General features: G+C 45.9%; 1 protein-coding gene across 1 annotated transcript; it reads right to left on the minus strand.

The window, feature by feature from the left end:
- Positions 1-596: 596 nt before the first annotated feature.
- On the minus strand, positions 597-2,473 carry LOC144120582 (uncharacterized). Its single transcript, XM_077653149.1, has 3 exons — positions 2,095-2,473; positions 1,155-1,323; positions 597-1,079 (listed from the first exon to the last, which is right to left on the minus strand). Exons 1-3 carry the CDS (start codon positions 2,285-2,287, stop codon positions 608-610), a joined length of 834 nt encoding a protein of 277 aa, XP_077509275.1. The 5' UTR covers positions 2,288-2,473; the 3' UTR covers positions 597-607.
- Between the last annotated feature and the right edge of the window lie 9,815 nt (positions 2,474-12,288).

Below are 12,288 nucleotides of genomic sequence, written 5' to 3' on the forward strand. Positions count from 1 at the left end.
ATTTAATTCAATTCAAATGCTTTCTCCTAATCAATGAAGGCTATATATAGGGGTTGGTTATATTCTGCATATTTTTCTATCATCTGATTGATAGTGTGAATGTGATCCATTGTGGAATATCCTTTATGAAAGCCTACCTGGTCATTTGGTTGATTAAAGTCTAAGGTTGCCCTGACTCTATTAGCGATTACCTTAGTAAATACTTTGTAGGCAACGGACAGTAAGCTGATCGGTCTAATGGCGTCTCCTTTCTTATGAATTAAGATTATATTTGCGTTCTTCCAAGCTTCTGGTACGGTCGAGGTCATATGGCATTGTGTATACAGGGTGGCTAGTTTTTATAGCAGAATCTCCCCTCCGTCTTTCAGCAGGTCTGCTGTTACCCGATCCTCACCAGCTGCTTTTCACCTTTGCATTGCTCCTAAGGCTTTATTTACTCTTTTGTTACTGGCGGGACGTCCCACTGCTGTGTGCTGCTGTCTCTATCATTAACATTCTGATTAAATTGGCTACTGTATATATTTGTGTTGAATTCATGTATGTATGTGTGACATGTATGCTTCTGTGGTAGAACAACTGCAGCAAAAAATAAACAGACATACAAAAATTAATGATCATTTATTTCCTTATGTACAGCCAGGTTAGAAGGGTATTCACCCTGGCTGTACAAATGGCAAATATGTAATAACTCCATCTTAAGATGCACGAGCATGTGTGGTGGAGTTGCCTCCAATTGCGGCCGCAGGGACAGAAGAAAATGGCTGCTGGCGTCCATTGGCCTGTGCGCAGCAATTGCACTTCGCACGGCCTGAATGTCCCTGTCAGCAGCCTCCACTTCCTGCCGCCTTTTCTTTTGTCGCTTGTTTTCCCTATGTGGGAGAACCTCTTGTGAATTTGCTGCCATACAGGATGGTCCTGGTTCATCAGGAAGGCCTGGGACGCTATACATGCTTTCAAATTCATTTGGCGATGCTTGTACTTTCGAGCCTGGCGATGCTGGGCTGCAGCTGGCGTGGCTCGTCTCGGCTGCTGCGCTGGCCACCTGCACGTGGCTCACTGCGTCTAGGTTGCAGAAGCTCCTGAGTAAAATGTACAGGCTGTTAATTGCTGTCACTTACACATTCAATTCGTCATTAGTATCAGTCATTGCTTACCGTCTCGTTTCCATGGAGTCCCTCAGGAACTCCATCTGCTTTAAATGTGGCCAGGCCGTCTTTGCAGTGGCTCCTGACCCACTCTTCTTCCCGTCTTTTTCCTCTTTAATTTTTCGCCTGTACGTATCTTTTAGATTCTTCCACCGAGCAATAATCTCCTCAACTGTTACTGAAATATGGAGCAGTATAGAGCATAATGTTAAACAAGCAAATAAGGAAACAATGGCAGACATGTGGCCCAAAGTTTAGCATGAACATGTACAAATTCTCATCTGTTAGCACACAAGAATGTTGCAGAAAATGTTTACAACACACGATTCAGTACGGAAGCACGAGTTTTTTTTTCTTCTAAAAGGCAGTTTTACTGATTATGCATGCATGCATGACTGAACTGAGGCACACACATGATGAATGATTTATTTTGCGGACACGCACGAGATGATTTTGCGCGGTTCAGAAGCTGGAGATTAATGCTACGTACAAGACTACGATGAGCGGGCAGTGCCGCGGGACGGAGCGCTCGCTCTACATACACGCAAGAGACGATTTTAATAGGCTCTCTGCGCCCGGATTAACTTCACGCCTGAGAAAGGTCGCCTCCCGCATTTACGAACGTAGCTGAGAACATGAAAACATGCACGTCGTGCATTTCACGATTGAAGTGAAGGGTACAAAATGATGCAGCTAGCGTGTCTTAAGAACCAAAAACATTTGCTCACGGCTGCGGGATGCCGACAATTTTCATACAGCTCATCTACGCACAATAGCCGGCGCACCGAAAAAAAAAACACCGAGCAGTACGCAGGAATGCGCGGGGACATAAAACAGTTTTTGACACGCTGCAGAATCCTGCCAGTGTGACGAGGAAAATTTGTTGGCTGCACAATGAAAAAAATGGCTGATAATATTCGAGCTCGCCACAAAGCGTGCTTTCACTTACCGGTGTCGTCAATTGCTCGAATTGCGTCCCTCACTTCTTCCCAAAGGGACTCCTTGGTCGACTTATTGCGGAAGTTGTTATCTTTAACATCCCATAGAAGTGGGCGCTTGAATACTTCAATGATCAGCACCTCATTGAACAGTCCACGCGACATGTTGTCGTGGTGTCGGAAGCACGTGTAGCAAACAAACATTGTCGTCTTTCCCGCACGAATCCTCTTCTTGTCACGTGGCTTTTCCGCCGTGCAGTCATTGGTCAGAGGGCGGAGCTATCGCTCTGTCGCTGCGAAAATTTCCAACTTGTTGGAACCCCGTCGCCCCGGCACGCCGAGCCGCCGCGACGGGTCGAAACAGGTTTTTCCGTCGCTGCGACAGGATTCGCTGGCATTTTCGCTTGCATGTGAAACGGGCTTTAAAGGCGGAACCGCATGGCGCGTTTTCCGCGAGCGAAAAACGCGACGCGCGGTGGACGCCCGCGTTGCCGTCAACGCGCGAGCACCCGAGCGGAGAGGCGCCTTCGCGGCGCGTTTTCCGGGTTGCCAGACAACGTAACTCCCAACGACATGAATTGTCCCTGCTACCGCATATGTATTATGGCCTTAAACTTACACAACACTGCAATAGAAATAATCTAAGTGTAATTACACAACGACATTTTTTTTCCGAAGTATATTTATCAAGCTTAATTTCAAGCAGGAAGAGTGTGTGCGAAACTGCGACTATGTACTTTCTGCATGCCAAGAGGCCGCTGCTTGTTTACAACTCGACATAGAAAATGGAGTGTCGGGCGCTTACTACAGAGCAGAAGAGGCGGTCGCGTATATCCCACAGGACGCGGCGCCTCTCCACTTCCGTGATAAGGGCCTCGTTGAAGACTGCTTTCTCCATTTTCGATGAACACGATGCGCGCACGAAACAGTAGCACGTGTTTTTCACGTGCGCGCCGGTTCTGCAGAGCGAAAAAAAAATGCGCCGAAGAGGTTCCGTCGAGATGCGCAGAGAGTAGGGCCATCTAGTGGCAAAACCAAAAACCAAAAATGCCACGTGACCAAATACCACGTGACTTACTTGAAATCTGATTGGCGGACGCGCCCCGGACGCGCCGCGCGAGGCGTTTTTTTTCTCCTCCGAGTAGGAGCACGCGGCGGCGCGATTTCGTGACGGATCATACTGGGCACGCGTCAAAATGACGCGCGCGTCCCACCATCCGCGCGTCAATCGCGCCTGAAATCGCGCCATGCGGTTCCGCCTTAAGAGTGCGACGCGACAGCGTGTTGCAGCGTTGCAAGGGGTCCACAAAATGCCAACGCCCGTTCGGCGTGACGGGTTGCCCAATGGACAATTTAAGGAAAGGACGCCCGTCTCAAATATCTCTGTGGGCGGCTGAACCGGGCCGTGAGGGAAAGAAAATCAAATGAAAATATGTTTTAAGGAAAGGAAATGACGCTTGTCTCAGTTCTCGCTGGGCAGTCATATCGCGCCGTATGGGAAGGAAAATTCCTTCCCTTACGGCGCGGTTCAGGTGTCCACCGATATGTGACATATACTGCGGCATTTTTCGCTCAAGGCCAACGCTGCTGACGACAGCGGCTTTTCTGCGACACGGGGCCCTTAACGCTATCGAGTTAAAAGCGATGTTTCGACGAAAGTGCCCAAAGCGTCGCTTCCAGATGTTGTGCCACGTGAGTCTCCACTTCACCCGTGCTGTAAGGCGAGTTGGTTCAACATTTTCAACGAAATTCGCCAACAGGGAAAGAAGAAGAAACCCGCAAGATACCCGTGTCGGCGCGCTAACAACTGATAATTAATAATTGGTTTGTGGGGAAAGGAAATGGCGCAGTATCTGTCTCATATATATCGTTAATTTCGCGTTTGAGGAGAATATATTACTACGGCCAAGCCCCAGACATCCAAAAAAATCCTAAATTAAGGCACACAGAGGGGCACCTCCCCCTCCAACCCGCCAAAAAAGTAAAAAGCGATAGACATCTTTTTCCTTTAATTGATTTTCGTCCATGCACTGGCCCCGTGGCATGCCAGCTTCTTTGTCGATGAGATCTCAATTAATGCCTCTAATATCTCGCTCTTTTTTACCTTCAGCGCTGTCTAAAACGTCGGAATTTTTTGAGGGTTGTTGCTCATTACTGCTCCCTGCAGTGAATGCTCAGATGAATTCAAATCTAATTGGCCCACCACTTCTTCCCATTCTTATCTTTTCTACCTTAGCTCAGTACAGTGATGAGCAGCCCTGTCTAGAGCGCGCCGACGGTGCTCTGCGGAGCAAGTCAGCGCCATCTAACGTTAGGATCTGGGCGTGAGTTATGCGTCCGTGCGCAAGCGCGAAAAAAACAGAGGGATGCCTGCTCGTTGCTTCCTTGTCCAACCCCCCCCCCATGCGAGTTCATTTCGTGCCGCCAGGGACGCGCTGCCTGCATTTGTGACGCTGTGATGGTGGCCAGGGCGTTGCCATGCCGCCGTGTCCCACGAGTGTAACCAAACGCCCAGGAAAGCAACCGCGAGTGATATAGCGGGTGATCGCGCGTTTCTGAATCCAAGTTCCTTGATCTGTACGGATGCCAAATGAAGCGTCCCTTGTAGCTCATAACGCAGCGCAGACACATGTTCTTCGGTTTCTATAGCCCGGCGCTGAAGTCGCTTGGTCGCATTTCATCGTTCATCACGGGCCGTCTTCAGTGAAGCAGGACTCGGGTCTCTCCTCCGGCTGCTGTCGCTGCTGCTAGCGGTCGAAACACCGGACGTTAAACGTGCCTGTCTCACGGCGGCATATTCACGGCGGCGTTTAGGCAGTCGTTCGGCGCGCTGTTCGTCTGTTTCCTGGGCGATTCGTTTCCTCTTCATCTCGTTTCGCTGTCGATTCCAGGCCTCCTCCAGCTTATCAGAATTGTCGCCGTCCATACTGTCGCCTCAACTGTGGTTGCGGCGCAGGCCAGCTCTCCTTTTCAATCCGGTGACATCTTATCACGCACGCGACGCAGCTGTCGAAGCGAGCGGAGACGAGCGCAACGACGAGGAACGCGGTCTCACGTCCTACTAACGGCGGCGGTGGGGAGCGGTGCGGTGTGACGTCATGCCAGATGGCGCGGCGAGCGCGCGAAGCAGCTTCTGCAGCGAGACGCGCATTGTGACGTCACGTGCCTCGATGGAGTACCGCCAAGGCGAAATTGCGAGATTGCGGCCAATAAAGCTGTTGCTTTAAATCACGAGAGATAATAAAGGCTTTGGAGATAACAAAGCACAGCGAAATGATTGACTGATTAGTTTTCCTATCCGCAAGGGCTTACCGCGAGTCCAGTGCATAAACGGAAAGGAAATAATAGAAAACAGTTACTATAGCGTCCATCTCAATTTTGTTTTGTGTATCATGCATGGCTACACAAATAGTGCAGATTTATTTATTTATTTATTTCGGTTTCCCTCATGGCTAGAGGTATTATAGAGGCGAGTGGTTACAGAAAAAATAAAAAAAATTAGAGTGGATTAGCTCAGCTAATCCAGGATATACAAAGCGAAAGATGCCGGCGCTCACTGTGTTCATTGGCGTCGGCGTTGGCAATGTTCTAGATGGCGATGGCTTTGAGGAAAGGAAGGGCGCATAACTGGCTCCCTTATATGCGGACGCCTCATTCGTGCTTTGATACATGTGGCGGTGGTGAGAGAGAGATGTGGCCTGAATGCATTAGCGCTGACAGCGTTGTGGCTGGCATGTGACCCTGAAGCAATAGCTAGGCCGCAGCGTTTATTTCGTGACAATCTCCCGCGATCAACCATAACTGCAGGCCACCTCCCAGGGTGGCAGGGAGGGCGTGCTGCCTATCCGGTCTGCGGAACGCAATCAAAGCAGGCTTTTGCAGTTAGACACCAACGCCACGTACATGATAGCGAGATTGAGGTCTCCACTGACCCTCGAAGCCGGTTGTGCGCTTTTCCTTTCGTGAAAATGAACGGCCTTTGCAAAGTTGCAAACACCAATGAAGTTTATGAACGCCGTCGGCTCCCTTGTTTTGTTTCGATTTTGAGGAAAGGAAATGGCACAGTAAATGTCTCACATATCTCGGTGGACACCCGAACCGCGCCGTAAAGGAATGGATAAAGGAGGGAGGGACGGAAGAAAGAGAAAAATAAAAATTTAAAGTTTGATTTTTAGGAAAGGCGCGGCGCTGAGATGCGGCGGAACACCTGTGGCTCGGTGCTACTAGTGGCGCATGCGCAGTAGTGACTAGGGAGCGAGAGAGAGAGAGAGTGTGTGGTGGTGGTAGTGGTTTTTTAAATAAATAATAATTAGAAAGGAAGCATAAGATTTTTTCTAGCCTAGGCATCTGCCATCGATACTGAAGCACTTGAGCTGGGGCAACGGGAATAAAGGATAGCAGGCAGAATGGAGAAATGAAACCTCAATGAATTGACTGGATATATTTCTCTCCATAAGTCTACTTTCGATTTAATTGCTTTAAGTGAAACTTGGTTGAGGAAAAATGAGACCATTTCAATCCCCGGCTATAAATTATTGTCACTCCCACGGGAGTCGCATGCAAGAGGAGGTGGTGTAGCCTTATTCATTAAACAAAACATTGCATTTCGGGCCCTTTCTACAGCATCTGTTAGCTACGATTGTATAGAAGCACTCTTTATCAAACTGGCAAATGGCATAATAGTTGGAGTGGTGTACCGCCCCCCAAGTTCATCACTGGGGTCTTTCACTGAAAGGTTTGAAACATCCCTTACTTCGTTATCGCGTGGGCCTAACGGTAGGATTATTATTGTTGGTGACTTTAACATTGATACCACATCAGACACACAAAATGATTATACATTGTTGCTGGAATCCTTCAACTTACATAATCTAATAGCTGAACCTACCCGGATTACCACCACCACAAGTACACTGATTGACCATGTCCTTTGTAGCAGGGATGACATTGTTTGTGCTGGTGTGTGCTCTGTTCCAATTTCTGACCATTTGCCTAGATTTGCTGCCCTGGAAAATAAGGCTCCAGAGGGTGTGAAGCATAATCACGCTAAACATCATAAAAAAATATATCATGGCTTACTTCGCAACTTACTGGAACAAACAGATTTCTCTGCTGCATGTGACGGTAATGTTAACACAGAATTTAACAATTTTATTGACGCCCTTCAAAGTATAATTGCACAATGTAGTGCGAAAACATGCATAAGAAACTACAAGAAACCTGTTTGCCCGTGGATGACAAAATCCATTCTTGATGATCTAAAGAAAAAATGGTACTGGTATAAAAAATGGAAACAGAATAAAAGAAATGAATACTACCTAACCCAATTTACGCTCCTTAGGAATTCCACAGTCTCCATGATGAGAAAAAGAAAAAAGGAATATTACTCCTTCCTTATTCAGCAAGCAAATGGAAATACAGCGAAAATGTGGAACATCGTAAAGGATGCTATTCGCTCCACCTCTAAGCAACAAGTACAACCTGATGTAATTGATCAGGATGCGGTGGACATATTTAACAATTACTTTGTAAATATCGGGCCTCTCTTAGCCCAGCAGCTGATCCCGATAACTGATCCTAGCAATCTTATAAACCCTGTTATAAATAGTTTTGTAATGAAAGAGCTCGAGCTGGGCGAAATCGTTAGTGTGGTAAGCACACTTCAAGTAAGCAAATCCCCGGGTCTGGACGCCATTCCAGTAAAAATAATCAAAGATAATATTGACATATTAGCCATGCACCTATTACACCTATTTACGCACTCTATAGAATTTTCAATATTTCCTGCAAGACTAAAAGTAGCTAAAGTCGTGCCTATCCATAAAGAAGGGGAACTGTCGGAACCGAGTAATTATAGGCCAATTTCAGTCCTTGGTGTCATCAATACAGTTTTTGAAAAAATACTATGTATACGCATAAAGAAATTTATAGGTAAGTTTAATATTATAGGCCCAAGTCAGCATGGCTTCACGCCGCATAGATCAACAGCATCCGCAGTCCTTGTCCTATCGCAAATGATAAATACTGCCCTCAACGATAATAAGATTGCCATAGTGGTGTATTTAGATATTAAAAAGGCATTCGATTCGGTTTATCATACAATCCTTGTTGATAAACTCAGTAAGTATGGCTTCCGAGGAAAAATGTTAGATTTTTTCAATAGTTACCTTACAAACCGCGTACTGCATGTTGTAATGAATAACGTGATTTCTGGGGCGCAGGTCGTGCTGACTGGGGTACCACAGGGCTCAGTTCTGGGACCAATGTTTTTCTCGCTTTATGTAAATGACCTCCCGTCTATACTAAAACATTCTCAAGCAGTGATGTACGCTGATGACACAGCTTTAATATTTATAGGAGACACAATCGATGAACTCAACAAAAAGATAAACGAAGAGATGGAAATGGTTCTTAACTGGTTTACTAACAACCACCTCTCCGTTAACATTCAGAAAACCAAATATACTAAATAAAAAATTAAACTACCAAAATGTTGCTTTGTATTTAAATAACCAGCCAATACAAGAAGTAAGCAGTTTTAAATATCTTGGCGTATATCTTGATTCTGATATGCACTGGAAGAATCCAGTAAAGCAAGTTTTCTCAAAGCTGGCATATGGTTGCCATATTTTATTACAAGCGCGAGAATGATTTAATTTCTCTATACTCCGAATACTCTACTTTGCCTTTATACAAAGCCAGCTAATCTACTGCATGGAGTCATGGGGTAACACATACCCCACATATCTCGAACCTGTAATCCGATTGCAGAAGAGAGCGATAAGAATAATTACTTATTCAAAATATACTCACTCTACTGAACCACTTTTCAAGTCCACCGGCATTCTACCTTTCCATTCCATGTATACATTAAAGATAGCCCAGACAATTCATAAAATACTACAGCTCAATGAACCGCTTCCCCATAGTATCTTTATAACTCCTAAAAGGGAGACTAGGGCTGCTAGTGCAAAACATTTCAATTTGCCCGCCTGTCACAATACTTACGGGCAAAGATTATTAGAAATCAATGGAGTTTTAATCTGGAATGGCATTCTAAATGAGGTTAAAACAGAAACAAATTTTGTACAATCCCTCAAAATGTTCCTGATGAATATGTGAAGTATATGGTATGAATTTTTTACTTTTTGTTTCGAAGAGAAATATGTTTTTTGTAAGCGTTTTGTTTGTATTCCTGTATTTTTTCTCCGCAAATCTTATAACGTGTTAATTTTCATTTTAGGAATAGAAATGTTCGTTTCCGCGTGCTGCAAATATGTTGTATTGTATTGTGTTGGACCCGAAACAAGCCCCTGGCTATGGGTCCAGTTATTATTGTACATATTGAATTTTGCTCAGTTTCATTTTCGAATAAAAAAAAAAAGAGGTGAGGGGGCAGGAAGAGAGGATAGAGAGAGAAATAGTATATAAAAACTATTTACAGAATAAGAAATGTGTGCAGGTTGTGCGCGTGATTTGTTCATATATATATAGAGAGAAATATCAGCGGCGAGGCGCGCGCTGTGAGGTCATGTGCCTCCTCGGAGCACCGCCACGGCAAAATCGCAAGTTCGCGGCCAGTAAAGCTCTCGCTTGAAAAGAAACAACATGCAAAGCAGCAAAGAAATTACCAATACAGAAATGATGGCTCCTAGTCATACAATATTATCTAATGGGATCTTGATGCGCTGATTAATAGAATATTGTCACCGATAAACGGTCGAAGGCCAGACCAGGTTTAACTAAATATTGATGTGCTGGGCGGGAAAGACAGCAGGGCCCTCCAGCGAGGAAGATGACAATACTCTAGCCCCTCGAATGCGCAAAGCATGGCAAGTGCAGGCTAAAACAGTTCGGACGCGGTATGGCGCCACTGAATGGATTGGTACTGTGGCATTACTCCCCCTCTCTGAAGGGCGACGACTCGGTGCCGCAGCAATGAGAAGCAGGAGGACAAGGGACGCCGCATGTGTCTGGCGGCTGGTGTAGACACGCCTGAAACGCTAGCGGGCGTGGTACGGCTTCATCCGTGCGACATGGACAGCTTCGGAGGTCGGCCGTCTAGAGGAGTGAACTGTTTGTTCCTGGGGAAGAACTTCATAGTTCAGCTCACTGACTTGGCGGAGTACATCGTAGGGGCCAAAATATCGGCGCAGAAGCTTTTCGAAGCGCGCACGCATGCGGATTGGGCTCCAAACCCAGTCTTATTCGCCGGGATAGTAACTAACAGGTCTGTGGCGGAGGTTGTAGCGGCGGGCGTAGTGGGCTTGCTGGTGCTGGATGCATGTCGGGCGAGTTGGCGGGCGGCCTCGGCGTGACGAACAAATTTTGCAGCCCCCATCACAGATGAGGTACTACTAGTCGGAAGGGTAATGGCGTCCAGAACGGTTGTGGCTTTGCGACCGCTCACTAAACTAAATGAAATGAAACGAGTTGTTTCTTGTTGAGCAGTATTATAGGAAATTGTGACGTAAGGGAGTACATATATGGCGTCCCAGTTCCGGTGGTCGACGTCAACATACATGGAAATCATGTCGGTGATCGTCTTGTTGACCCGTTCGGTGAGTCTGTTCGTTTGAGGGTGGTAAGAGGTTGTTTTGCAGTGACTTGTGCCGCCTGTGCAGGCTGTGCAGCCTGTATATAACTGATGTTATTTTAATTGGTCGGAAGTATTTTATGTTCGTCTTATCACCTTTCCCTTTATAAATCAAATTCATTTTTCAGTGTTTCCAGCTGTGCAAAATTTTCTTATTTGTCTCTAATGCTTTTATCAGCGTTTCCTTGGCTCTTGGGATAAGGCCATTATTAGCTTGATTGCAATTTCGTCTATCCCTGCGGATGTACATCTTGGAATATTTGCTTCCGCCTTTTTCTATTTAAGATTGGTCAGTTCTGCGTTGTTTTCTATTGCGCTGTCCTGCGTCGCTCCCTATTTGGGGTGATTACTCTATCGTCTTTCTTAAATGACGCAGCTATAACTGACGAAATGCAGTTCACAGCGTCATCCCCCTCTAAACATTTTCCCTCGGCATCATGAATCTGTTCCTGCTTTCTGTGATTCGCTTTGCCCCGCCAGCTTATATAGTTCCGTAATTTTCTTGGCCCCCCTTTAGTTGCATCGTGAACTTCATCCAGCCAGCGATCAGAGGACTGCTTTATTTTAGCTTGGAAGAGGGCCTGCACTTGCTGTTTCTTTTGTCGATAAGATACCCATTTCCGGCCTATTTCTTCTTCAGATAACTGCATCCTCTTTGCTTCTCTGTGTTCCCGTGATGCCAAGCGTCGTTGTTCGATGGCCTCCCCAATTTCCTTATTCCACCAACATCGTGGCTTCCTCATTCCTCTCCAGCGGTTTGCTCCTTTTTACCCCTTTTATTTTTGTACTAATGAACTGACTATAATCCCACTTTTCCATGGGATGTGTCTCTATTGCTTCCTCTATGCCGGCCGCTATTGGCGCTATTTGTTCGTCATTTAGTTTTGTGTAATATTTTTGACTCCCCTTCTTTTCTCTTTTGAGCAGGGCTTCCAACTGTAGACTAATACACTTATGATCACTACCGAGGCTGTACTTCCCCTCTTCGTCTATTTCCATTATTGCGAGCTTGCTATACATCCCCTGCGAGATTAAGCAGTAGTCAATGGTCGTTTGCCTGTTACGGGATTACCACGTGATTTGTCCCTCACACATTTCTCTATTTACAATAACTAGGTTGTGTCGCTCACAGAACTCTAGAATCAACTTTCCGTTACAATCCGTGTATCCATCCCGCACCTCTATATGGCCATTTAAGTCTGACAGCAGAATAATACCGGCGCCTTCTCCAAACTACTTTATATCGTCATTGAGACACTTAACTAGATCCGTGTTCTCTTGCCTGCATTTGTCCCCTGTCCCTAAATAGACTACTCCTAGCCATGTACTTTTACCGGCAGTTGTAACTGATAGCCAGGCATGCTCTTAGCAAGTTGACTTTATTCTTTGCCAATTTGTCCCTTGATGTATCAGCATACCTACTCCTCCTCCCTTCCTTTCCGTTGTTCTGTTGCTTCCTTGCCAGACATACCCATCAATAAATGGTGGTCTTCTAGATCCCTGAGATGTGTCTCAAATAGCGCGTATACACATACTTCTTCGTCCTTTAACTGCTGTTCTATCTCTAACCACTTCGGTCTCTTTCTACCGCCTTGCATGTTGATGTACC

This window comes from Amblyomma americanum, chromosome 2 (genome assembly GCF_052857255.1).
Source record: "Amblyomma americanum isolate KBUSLIRL-KWMA chromosome 2, ASM5285725v1, whole genome shotgun sequence".
NCBI classification, from domain to species: Eukaryota; Metazoa; Arthropoda; class Arachnida; order Ixodida; family Ixodidae; genus Amblyomma; species Amblyomma americanum.